At 38.0% G+C, this 22789-nt stretch overlaps 1 protein-coding gene across 1 annotated transcript; it reads right to left on the bottom strand.

The window, feature by feature from the left end:
* Positions 1-159: 159 nt before the first annotated feature.
* On the bottom strand, positions 160-22731 carry LAMP1 (lysosomal associated membrane protein 1). Its single transcript, XM_083361657.1, has 9 exons — positions 22467-22731; positions 13061-13173; positions 8463-8679; positions 8014-8172; positions 7278-7498; positions 6582-6704; positions 4261-4330; positions 2336-2506; positions 160-1096 (listed from the first exon to the last, which is right to left on the bottom strand). Exons 1-9 carry the CDS (start codon positions 22513-22515, stop codon positions 957-959), a joined length of 1263 nt encoding a protein of 420 aa, XP_083217783.1. The 5' UTR covers positions 22516-22731; the 3' UTR covers positions 160-956.
* Between the last annotated feature and the right edge of the window lie 58 nt (positions 22732-22789).

Consider the following 22789-nt stretch of genomic DNA (forward strand, 5'->3'; position numbering starts at 1 on the left):
GAAGATTATTTGAAATACAAAACATGGATTTAGATTTTAGGCTTATAGTTTACAACTAAGAATCTGAGGTAAGAGTTACCCCTCCAAACTTTACAAACAAGCTTAATTTACTTCAAAATCAAAGCAGCCTTGTAATTGCTTAAAAGAACACCGAGAACATACAGAAAAATCTTTATTAGCATTGTTACAGGCAATGCATTCATAACTGATCCTTGCAGTGTACAGTCCCAGCCAAGGTCAAAGCAAGAATTAGCAGATTGAAATTTATTGTACACGTGCAGAAACAGGATCTCCTTTGAACTTCCAACAAAAGAGACTGAAATTCACTTTACCAAAAATAAAGTAACACCCATTTTCATGTAAAAAAGGGCCAGCTCCTACTAAGCTGACAGACCAAAAATATATTAAAGAGTTAGCCACATTTTATTTTCACACTTTGCATATACCAAGCTTAGCATTTAAAGATTAATGATACACACCTAGGTAGAGGCAAAGTGGGAATAGCAGAGGTCGATTGGTCAATCATTACTGTAAATGCAGTAACTTAGGTCAGCACAGGTTGGTAGTACCAGAAAAGTGGAAATTTCCCTTTGTTAAATACAATTAATCTGAATTTAAGTGGAATATGAAGTAACTATATCATCCTCATTTAAGTAGTTGACATTATAAACCATGCCAATTGAGAAAAGCATTCATAAAATTTCAGCCTGTTTCTAGATGGGCAAATACTTAACCCATTAGCAAAATTAAACAGAACTAAAGTTATTCCTTGTGCATAGTTAAATGCCACAAAATGGATTTCACATTTAGTAAAGCAGACACTGCAAGAAACAGTTGTAAGGAAAAGATTGTGCTCCCTCATAAATCTAATTGAGGAGAAGATGGGGGAGGGGAATCAATTTTCTGCTTCTTGCAAACTGCTGTTCTTCCATGCTGGTATAATTCAGTGCAAATCATTAAATTGTTTGATAACCAGCATGGCTACGTTTTCGGCCAATTAAATATGCAATCAATACTATGAGGACAAGTCCAGCAAGGGCTGCACCAACTACAATAGGAATCAACATATTATTTTCATCCAGCTGACATTCTTCCACTGAAAGAAAAATAAATAAATGTAATTCAATTTTAAATAGACAAAAGAGCAAGGTAAGTACAATGTAATTCTTTCAAGAGAGAACTATAATTTGTCAAAGTATCTGACTAAACCCAGACTACAATACTATTAGACTAGATGTAAAAACTACACCATTCAGAATACTGTGGTAAAAATCTGTAGAATGACACGTGAAGAACTAGCTTTAAGATTACAAATAGACTGGATTTTCATGTTGTGTTAGAGTAAAATATGATCTGTTATAATCACTGAATAAAACATTATGACAAATAAACCTCATGCCTTGAAGCAATGTGTAAAACCAGCCACATCTAGGAGTTATCTGTTTGGAAAAAAGCCATCTCCATTCAAATTAAAGAAATGCAATTTAACACTTTACTTGCCAATGATCAAATAATAAAATGTATAATTTTCTCTTTTCACAAAAATGATGTAGACGTCCTTAGCTCAGCTTTAGGCAGATCTGCCATATAAAAGAATGTATTTTGATTTTCAAAAAATGAAGTTCTACTTTCTACTTTCCAAACCTGGCACAGTTAGTTTCCAATTTGAAATGGGAAAAAGATATTTATTTACTATAAGCATGTTCAACAGGACATTACAGTTTTCCCATTAGATCTGATCAAATAAACTTTGTAAAATTCCAATCCTCCCTCTATACTCTATTGAGCGTTTGAAACTGTTCTGGCAAATACAAGCCCTGCTGAGCTCTTGCAATATACTAACAACAGTACTGTATTATACTGTATGCACCAAGTTACCATCCTATTACCATCTTGGCACTTACAATGGATATTCCTTTTGATGGAAGAAATGTAGAATTCCCATTGGCATTATGCTATCTTGTTAGTATTTTATATGAGTCTTGACATGTTTTTATATAATTCCAATGATAAAGACACACATATCTGCAATATGTTTCCATGTATATACCCATTTTCTATTATTAGGTGGCATATGCCATTTCTTGAGAGAAAAATGGCTACAATCTCAATTCCCCATTCTCATTGGGACTGTTTTATTTTTTAATGTAGAATTTGTCTACATGCCACAGGAATTGTAATGCTGACTCTTAGAGCACTTTTATCAACTCTGTTTTTGAAAGGGCATGGGGCTAAATTGCTTAAAATACTTTGAAACAAAACATTTCAAAACCTTCAATAGGAATGCATATTTGCAATAAACTTATGTTTTTAATCTATATTCAAGAGATCTTACCTGCTCCAAATTTGTATCCTGCAATCTTGAAAGCCTGAACTTGAACATTGTATATATTGATAGAAGCTTTGTCTGAAACCTGAATTATCTCTTCTGCCACACACTTGTAAGATTTTCCAACTGTAGCTTTTAGGGCACTTAGGCTATTGTTGGCAACACTGATACTTTTTTCTGCAAAAGATTTACAGAAACAATCCAAATTACAAGCAACCTTGGTTTAAAAAGACAAGTGAGAGCAAGATGTAGAACTGAACTAAAAGTGAGCAACCATTGCTGCTGATGTTCTGCCCTCCATCAAATACTAAGTTCAAAAGTCATCTGTTTATTTAGTTAGAAACCATCAAATCATGACTGACAATTTGATCAAAGCTCCTACAGTTTAAATACTTACCGTATTTTTCGGACCATAAGACGCACCTGACCATAAGATGCACCCAGTTTTTAGAGCAGGAAAACAAGAAAAAAATATTCTGAACCAAATAGTACCAGTATACTAAAACAGGGCTTTTCAACCTTTTCATCCATTGTACCACTTTTAGGACAAGGCAATGTCCGAGTACCACCAGTCGCCCAGCAAGGTGTCAAAAACGTGAAACCCCCCCCCCCAAAAAGGAAAAAAAAATGATAAAGTACAGGTAGTCCTCGACTTACAATGATTCACTTAGTGACTGTTCAAAGTTACGATGGCACTGAAAAAAGTGACTTATGACCATTTTTTACACTTATGACCGTTGCAGCATCCCCAGGGTCATGTGATTTACATTTGGATGCTTGGCAATTGATTCATATTTATGATGGTCACATTGTTCCAGGGTCATGTGATCGCCTTTTGCAACCTTCTGACAAGCAAAGTTAGTGGGGAAACCAGATTCACTTAACAATCATGTTACTAATTTAATTTCTCTCTCTCTCCCTTTCTCTCCCTATTTTTCTCTTTCCCTCTATTTCTCCCTCTTTCTCTCTCTCCCTATATTTCCCTCCCTTTCTTTCTCCTTCTCCCTCTTTCTCTCCCTTTTTCTCTTTCCCTCTATTTCTCCCTCTCTCTCCATTTCCCTTTCTCGTCTCTCTCCCTCTCTCCCTTTCTCTCTCCCTCTTTCCCTCTCCCTTTCTCTCTCCCTCTATTTCTCTCCCTTTTTCCTCTCTCTCTCTCCCTCCCTATTTCTTTCTCCTTCTCTCTCTCCGTCTCTCTCTCCCTCCCTCTCCCATTGTCCCTTCATTCTTTTCTTCCTTCCTTTCTTCCTTCCCTCCCTCTTTGTCCTTCCCTCTCCGCGTTACAGCAGTGCCCACGGAGGTGGCCCTGCGGCCCAGCTTTCTCTTGCAGAAAGCAGGCTGAAACGGAGTGAGGGAGATTGCCAGGAACGCAAATCGGCCAATCTCGCGCTCCTGCAATCTCCCTTGCTCGGATTCAGCTTCCCTTGCTACAAGAGAAAGCAGGCTGAAACGGCGTGAGGGAGATTGCAGCAGCGCGAGATCGGCTGATTCGTGTTCCTGGCAATCTCCCTCGCTCTGTTTCAGCCTGCTTTCTCTTGTAGCAAGGGAAGCTGAAACCGAGCGGGGGAGATTGCAGGAGCGCGAGATTGGCGTTTCTCAGCACGTGCCGATTCGTGTTCCTGGCAATCTCCCTTGCTTTCCACTTGCGGAGGTTGGGGCTGGCCATACGGATCACCTTCGGACCATAAGACGCACCCTCGTTTTTCCCCCCACTTTTTTTTGGGGGGGGAAGTGCATCTTATGGTCCAAAAAATATGTTAGTTTTTTTTAAGGATTTGGAAGACCATTTGAAGAAAAAGAATAAATAATGTACATTAGTGCAAATTTAGAAAATGTAAAAGGAATTTAATTGAGTAGTTTGCACTTTTAAAACACACTATGTATTTTTAAATGTTTAGAACATTAACATTTTATAAAGGAATTTGAATTCTTACCTGTAGCTTCAGAAGGAAGATTTGCGTTCACAAGGATGCCATGCAGGAAATATTTCTCAGTACTCGAATTCTTCAAAAAAAAAACACAGATGTAATCACTTATTAATTTCATTTTTCTTTAACAAACACTACTTCAATGTTTGCAGTTCAAATACCTCACAGTTAATTCAGAGAAAACATGCATTATGTGTGAAGTTTTGAAAAGTCCAATAGTAATTAAAACCTTTTAGAAATTTAGTACTTAAAACCGGTTCTCCAAATACCAGCCATTGCAATACCTTCCAATCACATGATCACACTCCAAGTGCTTGGCAAATGGCTCACACTTAAGATGATTGCAGGGAAGCTGACAGAGAAGGTTGAACTTGCTCCCTCCACTTTCCTGCAGACTTCCACTGCAGCAGTCCCCTTTCCCCCTGCCTGGCAGTGCTTATGCATGCCAGACTACAGCTAGTATCCCCCATACAGTTGCACTCAGTGGAACTCGCCCCTCCATCAATCTGCTTGCAAGCTTCCTGAGACTTAAAGACTTTCTGCTGGCTTTCCCATTGACTTTGCTTGTGGGAAGCTGGCAGGAAGTTGTAAAACTCATATACTTATTTAACAGCAACAGGGATTGCTGGAATTGCTGTTGCTGAGAAATGTGATCACATGATATCACACTTTACAACTTCCTTAACCAATAATGGAAATTCCAGTCCCAATTACTGTTGATAAGCAAGGACTTTATGTACATCTTCTAAGGATTAATCAATTTAAACCATAGCATATTAATTTGCTGCATTGTGAGCTCTTTTTCTGAAAATTTATTCAGAATTCATTATGATGGTATTCAGAAAAACAGAAGGGACTTTGGAAGTCTTCTAGTCCAACCTCCTGTTCAAACAGGAAACCCTATACCATTTCAGACAAACGGTTGTCCAATTCTTCTTAAAAACCTCCCAATTCCTACAACTGTTTTTCATATGTTTTAGATTCCCCTAATCATCTTTGTTGCTCTTCTCTGAACTCTTTCTAGTCTAAACATCTTTTTTATATCATGGCAACTAAAACTGGATGCAATAGTCCAATAGGCATTACAAAGTGGTATTAACACTGTTTGTGGTCTTGATTCTATCCCTCTGTTAATGCAGCCTAGAACTGTGGCAGCTGCAGCACACTGTTGGCTCATATTTAAGTGATTCTCCACTAGGACTCCAAGATCCCTCTCGCAGTTACTACTATTGAACCAGGTACCACCTATTCTATAACTGTGCATTTGGTTTTTCTTGCCTAAATGTAGAACCTTATTTTTCTCATCACTGAATTTCATTTGGTTAGACAGAATCAGTGTACAAGTCTGTCAAGATCCTTTTGTATCTTCAGCCTATCTTCTGGAGTGTTGGCTATTCAATAAATAGTATGCTGGTAACTTGGAAACAGGAAGTGGTAATATTATGAATGACCATATAATAACCAACAAAATAGTGCTCAACAACTGAACAATTTGTGAGATTTATCTGCGTCTTAATCTAGAGTTGTTCAGCTGGTTTGCAGTTAATAAAACTGCAATATTAAGACTGTTTTTACTGTAAGATACTGACAGAAATTAGATCAGTCATAAATTTATAAATACTTCACCATAAGTTTTCATTCTTTCAAAGATCTTTCATGATAGTGAACTACATAGAAGAATTACCACCAGCTACAGCTGGTGTAGATAATGGGAAGAAGATACGTTTTTTTTTTTAAAAATAGAATTGCAAACATATATTTTGCTTCCAAGTTCTGCATCTTTTTATAGCAAGCTATATTAGTCTTTCCCTACAAATAAACATCAGGTGTGCTGGAATGAAGATTGCACTGGTTAAGATTTGGGGTCCTAATACATCCAGAGCAATGGTTCTCAACCTCAGAAACTTTTGAGATGTGTGGAATTCAATTCCCAGAATTTACCAGCCAATATCTTAAAGTTGCTGGGGTTGAGGAACATTAATCTCAAGGTTGCCAGGTTGGTCTAGATCTCATCTATTATAATCTTTTATACATGCATTTAGGCAAATAATAATTTGTAAGCAGGCCTGAAATGTTTGATTCTGTGCCAGAAAGATTTTGATGAATATTATTTCTATACCCTGCAATGTTCCAACTGTTCCAAATTGTGCATATTTGTGCTCTATACCCAGAACAAAATGTGAAGCAAATATTTAAACCTAGAACAAACAACACTTCTGTCATTAAATGTTATAAACATCCAATTAATTGTAAGCAGCTCAAGCAGCCCAGCCTACTCTACTCATAGGCTGAAAGTTCGGTAATGCTGTATACTGAAATATGCTTACCTGTACAAAATTGAGAGAAATTTTGGTGCTGTCAGAAGTCAAATTTAAAGTAACTGTGTTGTTATCACACTGCCCAGAAGAAATTGCATTTCGTGGAATATTCAACACTTTTGAACGAACAGTCTAAAAAATAAATAAAAAAATATTGTGATAGAAAGACACAAGAAAAAGTAGTAATTATCATTATGTACTACTTTACTTCAATTGTATTTATCCAAACAGTAAAGAATTATGTCTCACAATTATTTATATAAGGTGAATAGAGTATACTATGTACAGCATTTTACACCAGTGAAGTCTGATTAAAGTTTTTTTAAATATTCAGTGTTGAAAAGTTGTTTCAACCATTCTAAGCTTGCAGTATGATTAAAACACTTTGTTTTAAAGTTGAAAATAAACTTTTCAAAGCTATCTTAAGGTATACTATATGTAACACAACACATATATAGATAGAGCAGTAATATTTTACTTGTATACCACCCAGTCACTGTGTGAGATGGGCAGTTTCTAAATTTAATAAATGTAAATATAAATAAGATATGGAGAAATGTTCTACATGTACAGAATACACGTAGAGAGAGGAACTAGAACTAGAGCTATTAGAGTAAGGAGAAGAATAGCAGCAGCATTACTAGTTTTAAAAAGATGCTCTAGTTGCAAAGATCTGATGTAAAAGTATATTAAAAAGTTCTATACCTTATTTTGTGTATTGTAGGTGAGATTAAGTTGCAAACCCATAGAAGCAAGTAAGCACATCCCATATGAACCATTTACACTGTATTGTCCAACTTCTGGTTTTATTGAGGGTGGTACACTGGTAGTTGTAACAACGGTAGTTGAAGGCGTGTGAGTTGGTGATAGGTGAGTAGTGCTTACGGGACTAACAGTAGAACTTTTGTCTTCAGAACAAATTGTTTCTAGAAAGCAACAACTGCAAATCACAAGGCTGAAACAGTACTGAAAAATTATAAACCTCTTGGCTCACTTCCAATAACCAGGAGAGAGGCCAACCTAAACAATTTTAACAACTCTCTTTACACATGCTGCAATGCCCCCAAAGAATGGATGGAACCACAGAGCAACTTCACAATAATTACCAAACTAGAATTTTAAAAATATGACAAAAGGAGAATCTGCTTTTTTCTTTAAATGCACCTATAAATATGCCACTCAACGGCCACATATAACCTCCATATGCATCTGGTTCAATAATAGTAACTATTTTTAAAATACTTTTTAAATAGTTACACTATGATTCGGTGAAATCTGGCACTCTACTTAAGACTGTAATGTGTTCCTTTCTTAGAAGTCCATGTTATTAAAACAATTACAAACCTGTTAAATAGATTCAAATGAAAGTAGATAATACCCAGTATTAGACTTGAACTGAATAAAGACTTAACTTATGTAGTTACTCTTCAGAAGTACTTACCTTTCTTACTGAGGGTGTCATTTGTAATGTATGCTTCAATTGCAACATTACTAAGAAGAACAGACACTTTTCCCGCAGTTATTGACTTGTTGCTATGGCACAAGTATTTTGTATTTAAGACTGCTTGAATATCACTTCCATTTTTTACTTCTGTTAGTTCTGTAGCAAGAAACAGACAGTAGTTTAAGATTCTTCACAGAATTCTATACATGTGGAACCCAACACTATTATTTATTAGACATTATACCCCATCTTCCTCCTCCTATTTTTCCCCATAATCCAGAGGTATTGGATCAAGACTGAAAGACTAGTCCAAAGCCACCCAGAGAGTGTTTGAAGCTCATGGCAGATCAATACGCCAAGTCTTTCTGTTCCTAATCCAACACCTTTACCAATTACTCCTGTGCAGTGGATTTTGAAAACCTTAAAAATAAAACCTCTTCACTTACCTCCAGATGAATTTGAGAAAAGGGAAGAATCACTCAAGTTGAATTTGAACCCCAAAGCACTGACCATGTAGTTAGATGAACTTTTCTCAAATGTCATATTTAATGAATGTCCTTTGCCAAATCCAACTGTAAGAATTTCTTCAAGTGCTTGCTTGTTGCCACAGCTGCTAGCACTCTTTATTACAAAAGCATCAATTGGAAGTGGGAAAGTTGGGTTCTAACAGACATAAAAGAGAGATTATCTATTTTTAATATATGTAGATTTAACATGCAATCCCCCTTGATCTGAGTACGTTTAAAGTGAACGTCCTTCAACAAGCCCACAATAGTATATAATGAATTATTACATTGGAGTGGCAAAGCCACAAGTAATTTATAAAAGGTGATCTAACAAATATGTATTTTGTATTTAATTTATACCTAAATCAAGTTGGCAAATATGTCTACAACATCTCCCTCCTCCTATTTTCCCCCACAGAAACCCTGTGAGAATATCATGGGTAAATATGGATTTATACACAAATCTGCAAAATCTCATTAATCAAACCAATCAAATTTTGATAATTAATTTTTATATGCCCAGTATTAATAATGAGCACTTCAGACATATCATTCATCATACAAAATTAACACATGCCCACATATTTGGAGCAGCCTTGACATACACATCCATTCTAGATATACAAAGATTTGAGATGGTTCTTGAGTAAAACTTTTTAACCACTCCTTATAATTTAATTTTATACTCTAAAAAGCTTTTCTTAGGAGGGGCAGGGACAAGGAATAATTGCTAAAAATGTCTAATGCTGACTTTCAGGGAAGAAATAGTAAAGTGAACATAATTTCGTTAAAAGCAGAGCCAACAACCACAGCAGAATGAAGAATTCTATACTGCTTATTTATTTATTTTATTGGATTTATATACCGCCCTTTCCCGAAGGACTCTCCCTCTGTGTGTGTGTACAGTGAGGGGAAAAATTATTTGATCTCCTGCTGATTTTGTACATTTGCCCACTGACAAGGAAATGATCAGTCTATAATTTTAATGGTTCATTATTCTGTCAGAGACAGAATAACAACAACAAAAATCCAGAAAAACACATTTCAAAAAAGTTATAAATTGATTTGCACTTTAATGAGAAAAATAAGTATTTGACCCGTTCGTAAAACATGACTTAGTACTTGGTGGCAAAACCTTGTTGGCAATCACAGAGGTCAGACATTCTTGTAGTTGGCCACCAGGTTTGCACACATCTCAGGTGGGATTTTGTCCAACTCCTCTTTGCAGATCTTCTCCAAGTCATTAAGATTTTGAACCGGAAGTTTGGCAGCTCAAACCTTCAGCTCCCTCCACAGATTTTCTGTGGGATTAAGGTCTAGAGACTGGCTAGGCCACTCCAGGACCTTAATGTACTTCTTCTTGAGCCACTTTGTTGCCTTGGCCGTGTATTTTGGGTCATTGTCATGCTGGAATACCCATCAATGACCCATTTTCAATGCCCTGGCTGAGGGAAGGAGGTTCTCATCCAAGATTTATTTATTATTTTTATTTTATTTATTAAATTTCTATACTGCCCTTCTCCCAAAGGACTCAGGGCGGTGTACAGGGCAATAAAATGCAACATACAAAAGTTAAAAGAAAATTAAAATTAATTAGCCCTAACAATAAATAGTTAAAATAAACTCAAACCCTTAGTCCAGGCCAGCCTGTTCAAACAACCAAGTCTTCAGGTCACGGCAGAAAGAGCGAAGGTCGGGAGCCATCCGGAGCTCAACAGGCAGTTGATTCCAAAGGGCTGGCGCGCCCAGAGAATGCTCTCCCCCTGGGGGCCGCCAGCCAGCAATCCCTGACCGACAGCACCCTGAGGAGGCCTTCTCTATGGGAGCGCACAAGACGAAGGGAAGTTGACGCCGGCAGCAGGTGCTCCCGTAGGTAGTCCGGACCCATGCCATTTAGGGCTTTATAGGTCATCACCAGCACCTTGAATCTCACCCGGAGGGCAACTGGAAGCCAATGCAGCTTGCGGAGAGGTGTTACATGGGAGTATCGGGAAACCCCCACCACAACTTGCGCGGCTGCATTCTGCACCAGTTGAAGCCTCCGAGTGGTCCTCAAGGGCAGCCCCATCTAGAGAGCATTGCAGTAGTCTATCCGAGAGGTCACGAGCGCATGAGTAGGGCCGCAACTGGCGCACCAGGCAAACCTGGGCAAAAGCCCCCTTGGCCACAGCTCCTACATGGTCTTCCAAACTGAGCTGTGAGTCAAGGACACCCAAGTTGTGAGCCCTATCTACGGGGGGGGGGTAACACCTCACCCCCCATAGTTAAAGATGGAATGAACTGAATTTCCCGAGATGCCGGTACGTACAACCACTCAGTCTTGTCGGGATTAAGCTGAAGCCTGTTCCTCCGCATCCAGACCCGGACCGCCTCCAGGCAATGGTACATCACATCGAGGGCATCACTGGGGTGGTTTGGGGTAGAGATAAAAAGCTGGGTATCATCAGCATACTGATGATACCCCACTCCAAAACCACGAATGATCTCACCCAGCGGCTTCATATAGATGTTGAACAGGAGAGGCAAGAGGACCGACCCCTGAGGAACTCCACAAACATATATTTGACGATATATGGCCCCGTCCATCGTCCCTTTGATGAGGTGAAGTTGTCCTGTCCCCTTAGCAGAAAAACACTCCCAAAGCATAATGTTTCCACCTCCATGTTTTACGATGGGAACAGTGTTCTTGGGATCATAGGCAGCATTCATCCTCCCCCAAACACGGTGAGCTGAGTTGATGCCAAAGGGCTCGATTGCGGTCTCATCTGACCACAACACTTTCACCCAGTTCTCTTCTGAATCATTCAGATGTTCATTGGCAAACTTCAGACGGGCCTGAACATGTGCTTTCTTGAGCAGGGAGACCCTACAGGATTTCAGTCCTTCACAGTGTAGTGTGGTCCCAGCTGCCTTGAGATCATTGACAAGATCCTCCCATATAGTTCTGGACCGATTCCTCATTTTTCTCATGATCATTGAAACTCCACAAGGTGAATCTTGCATGGGGTCCCAGACTGAGGAAGATTGACAGTTATTTTGTGTTTCTTCCATTTGCGAATAATCGCACCAACTGTTGCCACCTTCTCACCAAGCTGCTTGGCGAGTCTTGCAGCCCATTCCAGCCTTGTGTAGGCCTATAATCTTGTCCCTGACCACCTTGGACACCTCGTTGGTCTTGGCCATGGTGAAGAGTTTGGAATCTGATTGATTGCATCTATGGAAGGTATCTTTTTAACAAGCTGAGATTAGGAGCATTCCCTTTAAGAGAGTGCCCCTAAACTCAGCTCGTTATCTGTATAAAAAACACCTGGGAGCCAGAAATCTTGCTGGTAGGGGATGAAATACTATAGTTTGACAATAAGCAATAGTTAATTATTGATAAAAAGCACCTCTTCCAATAGTGTAACTGGAGTATTTTAGCTCTGTACTCATTCTACAGCTATTTATTCTGAACAATAGTTGTTTAAATAAATTAGATCCTAGAGGTACCAACAATTGATATCACAGAATGTAACCTGATTGTATTTTTTTTTTAGTTTGAAACCATACATACAGTATATATGACCTGCATGGATTTACTACAAATAACAGTGAATTCATTTATTTTTTGAATTAACATACTTAAAATATAACACAAAAATAGGCTGAACATATGCATGCAAAGGGAACTGTGTATATTTGTCTTCAAGAAAACCATGCAATTTTCCTGGCAAGTGGCTTGCCATTACATTCTCCCAGGGCTAAAAGAATGACTGGCCCAACCTCACCCAGCTGACTTCATGCCTAAGTGGGTCTACAAGTACCAGGCTAGAAACTGGGAGTTCTGGTTCCGCTCTAGACATGAAGTCACTGGATGATGTTGGGCCTATTATTATATCAAACTAGCTTTCATATGCAAAGTACATGTTTCAGAAAGCTTGATGTTTGCTATCATATAATCTAAAAAGCAGTGGAGGGTTAGTACAGATAATCCTCCATTTATGACCACTCATTTAATGACTGCTCAAAGTTACAACAGCCTCAGATTTTTTTTTACAGCTTGTAAAGCATTTCTGATGGTCACAGTCACATTACCTTATTCCATGTATTTGGCAACTGGCTCACATTCATCACCAGTTGCCCAGTGCCCCCAATCATGTGATCACCATTTGCCATCATCTCTGCCAGTTTCCCCAAAAAGTCAATGGGGAAGCCAGAAGAGGAGGTTGCAAGGGGACAGGACAGAGACCTGAAAAACTCAGTGGGACTGAGGGAACACATGAGCTCTGTGCATGAAAGGGAGTTGAAATCCTTTCATGGGCTGCAGGACTACTCTGGATTTCAGTTTCATTTCTGCAGTCCCCTGAAGAATTCCCCCTCCATGCATGGAGGAGAGGGGGAATCCTTCAGCAGGCTGCAGGATCAGAGCTGAAATCCTCCTGCAAGCAGCTCTTTGGCTCCATCTGTGGTCGTAATTTGAGGACCACCTATACTGTTGTGCTCTAACAACATTATATAGCATTCTCTCTTAGCATCCCTTTAAGTTTCAGTAGCTTCACCTGTTTACTCTTTGTGACAAGTTCCACTGTGAAGTTCATGGAGAAATTGGCTGATAGACATAATTTTCCACTTGCATCTTTCACTTCAAATGATGATGATGTTTGTAAAAGCCCTATAAATATATAAAAAAGAAAAACAAAGCAGTGGATTACAATTATTTTAAAGAGCTGTATGTAATTTGAGATTCAGTATAATACAAATATTTTCAGAAGATCTTCAAGCTTTTTATAAAGTTCTTGTTTGTTCAAGCGATCTAAACCTTACACAGAGAAACCTACTCAGGATTCTAACTTATGTTGAGCTCTTGTGTACATGGAAAGTGATTTAAAAGCAAATTCATTTATTCTACCCTGCTTACATACAACTGCCTTAAGAAGCTTAGTATTTAAGAACAGTCTGTGTCCAATATTCATCTCTTTCTCTTTTATTATATATGGAACAGGTTCACAAGGATTACTAAAGAGGCAGTAGTCAACTAAGTTTCTACAGCATAATTTATATTAAGAACTCTTAATAACATACTGGTTAAAATACTATTTCAAAATTACCCTAGTAATATATACTTTTTCTCCTCCTCAAATGTTAATGATCCTTCAGATTTTTTAAAAAATGAGATAAGATTAATTCTTGGGGGTTTTTCTGACGCCAAAAGCACTATCTTACAAAGTTGTGCATAAAATATTATTTCTACCTTGGCAGGAGACAAAGCTTTAAAAGCAAGTAATATTAACTTCATCTTAGCTACACTTCATTAACAAGATTCTTGTTATTACAATACAAGCTGTTGTCAACAGCAACTGTACAAACTATCACCCACAAGAGCTAATGATTTACTCAGTGACAGCGTAATTTCTATATATGACAATACTTCAAAGACCTGCATTTAAAAAATAATGCACTCCCTGTGCATTGAATTCGCAAGATACAACTTCCCCATAATATCCTTTTTCTACCTTAAATTTACAATTAGTAATATTGTACACACAACCATACAAATCTGTTTTTCTACAATAGAGTGTAGCATAGGACAAAATGATATAATGTAATGGTGATTTCAACTCACATACAAAAAGATTGCCATTACCATTACAATATAGCTGCACATTTTTGTTCTACTTAGAGAAATAGTCCTTCATATATAAAAAAATGTGGCAAAAACTCCTAGGAATGTGACAGCACTTCTGTGTCAATGCTTTATCCAAGCTTCATACAGGATGCATAATAAATACTATTTGAAAGGGTACAAACAGGAACAAGAACAGATGATATAGGTGTTGCTAACAACACAGCACTTTAGAACACTGTAGAATTTTCTGGCATTATTGCCCTTATAAATAGTTTTTTACAAATTATTTTAAAATTGCTGCTATAACTCTATAGTGAGATTTCCTTCAATCTGAAAACCTAATGAACATGAGGACTATAAGAGTATGGGGTATATTTAAGAGAAGAAAAAAGTAATTTTTCAGCATTTAGGATGTTAACTGAACAAGGACAAAAACCTTGCCTTTGAAAACTACTTTGCCCTAAGGAGAACTGGTAACTCAAAACAAGATTTTGGGGAGATTAATTAATCAATCTGCTCATGCCATCTACATCAACTCTTCAGATTACCTACATATAGCTATAACCACACATTTGCTTTTACAGGAGTCAATACCAGCTTCACTACTAGGATTATACAGCATGGTATTCTCATTTTCACCTCTGTACTTGGGAAGAGAGGGATAACTATTTATATAATTAAGTTTTTCCCTATAAATAATTTATTTGTGAACTGAAATTTTCTTGCTAGGACAGCTGAATCTATTGCAAACAAAGTAATTCATGGGTTTAAATAATTGCAGACGGAGCACTGAAAGGTGCAAATACTGTAAGCGAAGATCATCTCATTTTAAAAAGTAGTTACTTGGAAAGGATGATGCACCTAGTGAATATTGTGTAAGGCCTAAAAAAGGTATCCCTCTTTTCTCACTTGGAATCATAGTGTTACACAACTGTAGGCATCCATGTATATGAACTTACTGAAAAAGCTCAAAAGCCATGGTGAAATTAGAGTAGAGTCAAGACCAGTCTTCTCCACAATGCTCAGAAATTATTTAATAGTAGAATTTAATAATAATAGAATATTAGCACATCTCAGGTCAAGAAATACTTAACTATGTTTCAAGAGGAAACTGGAGTGAATAATCAGCAGACTCAGAGATCTTATTACAACAAAACTTAATTCAGCATATATCTCTTTAAAACTCTTGTTCATAAACATGGCTAATTAAATGATAAAAGATGCAGAAAAGCACCTGGTAAAATGTTAAGACAACAAAATAGTTCTTCAAAACAGGAATCTGAGCAAAGAAAACATCAGGACAATGTGTGCTGAAAGATAGAAAACCAGTATAGAAAATGAATTTTTTGCTTCTTAGTGTGGAGATCATAGGACAGATATGTGTGCCAAAGATGACTTTTTCAGAGGGAATGAATGTCAAATGAACTGAAACAAATATAGTTGAAGAAAAAATATTCATAAGTCAAAGTGTACAATTTAAAAAGAATAAATCCACAGGGCCATACAATATTAAAAAGAGATTTCTTCAAGAACTTAAATATGAAATTGATAATAGTTTTAAAAAATGCAAATGCTTTTTAAAATTAGGATCCATTTCCAGAATTTAAAAATAGCTACAAGTGACCTTAATGTTTGGAAAAGGATTGAGTAGAGATAAAGAATACACAGTCCAGTTAGCTTAATATCTGGTTCCAATGAAAATTGTTCAAAAAATTAAAATAAAATAAAATAAAATTACTTCAAGATTTAAGTAGACTGAAAAGAAACATAAGTTTCCACAATATTAATTACCTAGACTTCGGTGAAGGTGAGAAAAAGCAGGCTGAAAAGGTAAATATATCTGATGTTTTATGAAAGACTTCAACAAAGCAATTGAGCAATTCAATGACCAGGAAGGAGGAGGATAGGTAGACCAATTGTTACACTGGAGAGATATGCATAGTAGGCCTCTCAAGGATTGGGACCTACTATCCTGAACTACTGGAGTTCAGGATGAGCAGTAGAGAGGCCATGATAACACACTGTTCAAGGTGACAAAATAAAGATTCTATTACAGCTCTAAAGGATTCAACTTATTTGAATAGCCTTCAAACTGAAAAATAAAATTCAGAATCACTAATGACCTTAAGTAATACTGCTGGCACACAAAATATTACAAGTAGTGGGAGCACTGTTGACAATGACTGATAAGGGAAAGGGCTGTAGACTTCTATTATTTTCCCAACTTCTATTATTTTTCTCATCTCCATTGTGTTTTCTTTCCTCTTCCTTTCCCTCCAGCTATTCGTCATCTCTCACCCTGTATTGTCCCCATTTTGCTGTTTCTACTGAAAAGGACTATGTAAACATGTATGCATATAGTTTCTGTATAGGGAAAAAGTTGATATAAGTTAATTTTAAAAATAAGGCATCTAATTTTACAATTATAAATCAGTAGTGACTATTTTAATTGACATTATTTGTACCGGTTCTCCTTTTTCAAGTGTACCTTCTAGATACTATACAAATATGTATATATTGCAGCAACCTTTTTTTCTTTTTTAGAGTGGCTACAAATCAACTTTATAGTGCTTCCAAATAGGATTTTCCTAACATTTAAAAAATCTGACATCAGATTATATGCAGGATTTATTATACTCTGTTTAAACGTCTTGTCCCTTTGTCCAAATTGTACTGGGTTTGTAATATCCCAATATGGATACTACTCCAGTGCATGCAGCTCATGTAAATGTTAAAATGTGCACAACTTAGATCCAAATTAGAAATAATATTGGCTCCTCTGCCCTTCTCCTTTCCTTTCTAGATACACATTTTATCAAAACTACATCTAATCAAAACTACATTTCATGGGGCAACTGCTTCCTATCAGAAAAAATACACACTGCACCTCAGCATCTTCTGCATACTCCAGATATGTTGATTTGTTATGATTTTTGCTCACTATTAAAAATGGGAGAAGGGAGAAGACTAGTTCCTTACAAAATGAGTATTTTGTCTTAGATCTGGGATTTTAAAAAATCTATAGACAAGATATTTTACAATAGTGAAATCTGACATTTAGGATTATCAAAGGCAGATAATTCTTCCATCTTCATAGTCAGCCACATACTTAGCTGGGTTTGAAACATAGTCTTTAACTTAGAACAAAGCAAAGCAAAGCAGACCACTATCCTTATAAAAGAATAGCTAAATGATTTGGGACATATTAAGGAAAATGATACTGGCTTTGCTTATGTTTTAAAATGCATCAATCTTGCATACTAACATGGATTAAGACCAGGGTGAAGCAGTTTGGATTCACATCTTACCTTCTACCAAAGCTCTATTCCTTGCTCATACTTTTTTTTCCTATAAAGAAGGAATGGCAGGAGGCAAATAAAACTGGATGGTACTAGTTTGTCACATCTTTTTTCACTGAGGAAAGGTGCATATTAGATGAAGCCTAGACAAAATTACATTACTGCAATACTGGATAAGATTTCAAATGAAATAAATAAGCCCTAACTCCAGACTTTGGTTAGTTAGCTCACTGAATAAGTGGTGAGCTGGGTTCTGCCTCCTGACCAAATCCAATCTTCCACCCCATGTTTCTCAGCATAAGCGGTATAAAATATAATGCTGAAATGTTGTTCAAGAAGATACCAACTACATTATAGCATTGCAACATTAACAAAACAGAAGTAATATTCATCTTAAAGTAGCCTATTTCATTTACTGAAAAAATTGGAGCCACTTTAATGGGATACAGCATGCATTTTCATTATTTAACAGGATTAATTTTATAAGGATACTAAAAATTAAGATTAGGGAGAAACTGTGTAACTGTCCCAAAAAAGGAAAGATCATAAGAATAAAGTTATCTAGTTCTACTCCTAAGTAAATAATATAATTGTATTACCGTATTTTTCCAGCATATAAGACGACTGGGCGTATAAGACGACCCCCAACTTTTGAGACGATTTTAATGGGTTAAAGTCTTATACGCCGGAAAATACGGGTAACTAGGAAGTCAGGGCTGCTTCTCAATTAGGTGAAGGTTTATCAAGAGCTTTTGGCCTCGAGATCAGCTTTGCTCTGCCTCGCCTAAACCTCGTCTCCTCTCGCATTGGCGCCCCTTCTACTTCAGCCACATGCGCTGGCTGTTTCGGCCAGGAGCGACGAGCACTGTGGCCCAACACTTTGGGGAGGCACCAGGTCTGAAAGAGGTGGTTTTTTCCATAGGTTAGTTAATGAACAGGGCGGCGGAGGAGTGGGGGGGGAAGAAATGGGCTCAGCCCTGCACCGCAAGTTTAAGATTCACACACACCCCCTCCCCAAGGCCGCCTTCTACTTCAGGGCGGAGGGGCGACCCCGGGCTGCTGAAGCCCCAGCGCCAGCTTTCCGCTGCGGTCTGCCTGTCGCAATTCCCGAGCTGCGCCTTCCCGGGTGAGTGTTGCTGTAGGTTTGCCACAGCACCACACCCTGAAGTCAAACTCCCAGGGTCAGGTGAAGCTTAGCTCTGCACGAACATGTCAGGTCGGCCTCCGCCTGGCTTCCCGTGCTCCCTTGAGCTCTCGTGCTCACGGAGCACCAGCGGCTTGGCACACGCTTAACTCCCGCTCCCTTCCAAAAAAAAAGGGCTGCTGCCGTAGGACGCCGGTAAGCTGGAGCCTCAGCCTTGGTTGGGCTGGTCGGTTTATTTATGAGGTCGTCTTTCGCCATTCTCGAGTGCTGGATTTGTCCGTTTACACTAATGTCTCTGCTCCCGAGGATTTACTATTTTCTGGCGTATAAGGCAACTGGGCGTATAAGATGACCCCCAACTTTTGAGAAGATTTTCATGCGTTAAAAAGTCGTCTTATACGCCGGAAAATACGGTATACTGTCATGTCTATATATTTCTGTCCTGGTTCTGTGAAAACATAGAACATTCCATGGTCAAGTGGGTCTTAAGAACAGCACATATGAGCACAAGAGGAACACATGGGAAGTTAAAACAAAAAATAGGCATTTCCCATGTAAAGTCTATAGTTTTCTTAAATGTCATTCCTTCAATCCTCTCTCTCCTATCTGATCTCTAAAGGCACTGTCTCATTTTAAGTTGCAACTGTCCCTTCATCAGTTGAGCTCACAGGCAGAGGAAGATACAAAGACCTTATTACAAATGGTGGAGAATCTAGTTCATTATTTATTATAAGGCTGGAATTGAACCCAGGCCAACCAAACAACTATTTCCCATATAAAAACTTTGTTGCTTACCTTACCTAGCTATATAGAGAGCAATTACATGAAAAATTTGCAACTGACTACAATGTATTATTATTTCGTTGTGTTTGAATACTAATATTTTTATATTTCCTGGAAACCAACTGGACTGGGAAGTAAACTGCACATATACATTTCTATAGAAAATAACATCTAATAGTTTAATTTTGAAACTTTTCTGGTTATGAAAGTCACATATCATGGCAATAAATTGTATTTTCCAGCCAATAGTGTTCTAGTTCTAATTTCATGCTGGATCAGCATTTTTAAGTCAAAAGCAACTTCAAAAGAAAATTTACATGCATGCTTTTAAAAGAGGGTAAAGAAATATTTCTATAAGGCTAAGTAAAAAAGTGGCTTTCAAACAGAGTTATCAAATACAAAACAAAATTCAGAGTCATATTTACGAGCTCATCTTTTAAATTTTTAGTTTTGCAATGCCTAAGCATAGAGCTAACAAGAACATTTTCATCTTTGTTCATGATAAACAGGGAAGACTGACTTCACTAATTAAACAATGCCCTTTTGTTTTCCTAATCTGCTTCATTGTCTCTAAAACATTGTAAACCAAATCATTCATGGATTCAGGTAAAGAAGAGGTATGTTGGCACTGGAAAGTTATATTTATGAAATACCTAAGCTCAAAAAGATATTAACTTCATTGGTAAGTTTTCCCCCCTGCATAATGTGGAAACTCTTGAAAATACTATAAATCATAAGCAATAAGACATATTTTCAAAGGAAGAAAGAATGAGGTAACATTTGCTCTGTGTTGAATTTTCAAGGTTTTTTTTTTTTAAAAAAATCCATCTCATTTACAGGACCACAATGAAACTAGCCACTATTAAATCAATAGTTTTTATGGGTATTCTTTTATATTTTACTTAGATGCTAGGAAATTGTGTATTATCTAGACTTATTATAGGCTAGTCTGAGGAAGAACATACAAGGCTAGATTACTACAGAATTCTCTTCTATTTGACCAATCACAGCTAGAATACAATATGCCAAGTCTCAGGCCTTATATACACAAACCTAAAGGCTTACACCCACAAAGCTGAAACAATATCAGAAGCACTACTTGTTTTGCCTGGACAAGCCAGCAACTGACTTGTCAAAGCAAAGCTCTTATTGCTTATGAAGCCAAAGTGTGGATTGCTTTCATTTACATATTCTTCTTCTGCCCTCACAAACTGGTAGCAAGGTCAGGATTATTTACAATTGCTGCTCTAAAATAATACATATCTCAATCTTGAATATAGAAAAAAGTAGTGATAGGGTTAAGATATACTCTAAATTTGAAGAATTCTGTAAAATCAAACTTTATTTAAATAAGGTTTTGAACTGTTTTATTATTTCAGGCAAAATATTTTATATTATAAAGCTGTACAGTTCTATGATTGTGTCATTTGGCCTCTAGATTAACAATTTATTAAAGGTATGTAGTTTATTTCTCACAAAAGTAAACAAGATGAATTTATTAGTTTTATTCATATGAGAGAATCACAGATTTATAATTTTCCAAGGTCACAACAATGCAGAGTTTGGGAAACTTTGCTGTAAATAGTTCATACAGTTCAATAATATTTCCTCAAGTTTGTATAGGCTCATTCATACCCTATCATCATAAACATTACAGAATCAAAGTAAGTATACTGGAAACAAATATTGACATAGGAAGACATAAAGGAAATTTATGTAATTTGGATCAATGGTAGCATATTACATGATTCTTCAAAGAATCACACCTACCTAGTTTTCACAAAGTAAAGAATACCTGGATATAGACCAGCTGAATCTTACCAGTATGTGAGAAATTTGGGTTGTTTAAATAAACATACAGATGTAACATTTAGAGGAAAGCAGAAATCCAGAATCTTCAAAAAAGGAGGAAAAAAAGAACCAAGAGTTCTGCTGTAATATCCTAAATAAATCATGTTTGAATGACACAGCGAAATATTTTAAAATGGTTTTACTTAGAAAATATATAGTAAAAATCCACAGGGAATTTCCTCAAGGATAAGATGTTTACCATCTTAAATAAATCTGTGAACTCCTCACTAGTTGGTATAACACTAACAGCTTGTTGCCCTTTGAGCAGGGAGAAGTTACAGTCTTCTTGTACAAAACTGTTGCCTTGAGCTATTCCCTCTGAGTAAAATGAACTAGATTTTAGAGCTGCTATTCTTTTCAACTCTTATTTTCCTTAGTACAAGCTTTGAACAACACCAAGCAACCATAAATTAACACCTAAGGCCCAGATCTACCTTGAGAGTTGGGAAGAAATACAGAGTAAGTCAAATACTGGAGCAAAGCATTTCGGCAGCAAAACATAGTTGGAAGGAGAATACAGCAACCAATGCTAAAAACACGGCCAAGAAAAAAAAAATGAGGCCTCCAGCTTTAAAATTTCCCAATTACCCAGCATAATGGAAGGTGGAAGAGCAGCTTATTTTACATTACAGTGCCCCAAAAGGGCAAAAAAGAAGAAAGTAGTTAGTCACTTCCTCCACCGAAAAAAAAAAAGCGCTGGGATAAATTTCAGGAAGAAGAAAAGGGAGAAAGGAAAGGCGCTGATTTCACTACTCGAGGCATTACGAAATGACACCAGAATACAAAAGGAGGCTGGGGCTGCCTAGCAGCACCTCCGTGTTGTATTCACGCATTCTTTCATGAACAGTTTAGACAGCCGATCCGGTTCGGAGGCTCTTATCAGCCAGTTTCAACGTTGAGCAGAAGCGGCGGATGTGATCGGGGACCCGGTGGGGAGAGAAGCAGGGAAAGGAAACCCTTTTCCCTTTCATCCTTTCACCTTCTCCAAAGGCAGCTAACGAACCGCCTCGCCAAGCAAGGAGGCGGCCAAACTACCTAGGAAAGGCCGCCTTACCTTTCCTTTCGGCCGCCCTGCTAGAACGACCGAACCTCGGCCGGGGGGTGGGGGTGGGGAATTCGTCCGGTACCCTCGGGAAGGGCCAGGCGAGTCCAGCGCTACGCAGGAAGCCGGGAGTTTTTCCCCCGCGGGCCTTCGCCGTGAGGGAAGACGAACGGCCTCGTCGCCCTGGCGAGAGAGGAGAAACCGCCCCGGTCACACTCACCGAGCAGGGCAGCCACCAGGACGAAACCCACCGCACTTCGGCCCGCCATGACGGAGCGCTTTGAGGGAGAAGGGAGGACCCGAAAGAAGAGGAGCGCCGTACGAAGCTGCGAGCGACTACGGGACGCGGGAGCCGAGACCTAACACAACGCTGAAAAACGACCAGGGGCGCGATCACATGACCCGGGACTTCAGCCCCCACCCCCGCCCCTCCGTCGTTATTGCCCTCACTGTCACCTGATCCCAATTAAAACCCGCCTCCTTCATTATTTTTTTTAAAGGGGGAGGGGTAGGCGAGAGAATCACGCTCTCGCGAGAATACCA

Source organism: Vipera ursinii, assembly GCF_947247035.1.
Source record: "Vipera ursinii genome assembly, chromosome: 4".
Classification (NCBI taxonomy): domain Eukaryota; kingdom Metazoa; phylum Chordata; class Lepidosauria; order Squamata; family Viperidae; genus Vipera; species Vipera ursinii.

Coding starts and splice junctions, on each gene's coding strand:
- LAMP1 (XM_083361657.1), bottom strand. CDS start 22,515: ATGGCGGGCCGAAGTGCGGTGGGTTTCGTCCTGGTGGCTGCCCTGCTC. Junction 6,705..7,277: donor CCTACAATACACAAAATAAG/GTATAGAACTTT, acceptor TTTATTTTTTAG/ACTGTTCGTTCAAAAGTGTT. Junction 4,331..6,581: donor TTTCTCTCAATTTTGTACAG/GTAAGCATATTT, acceptor TTTTTTTTGAAG/AATTCGAGTACTGAGAAATA.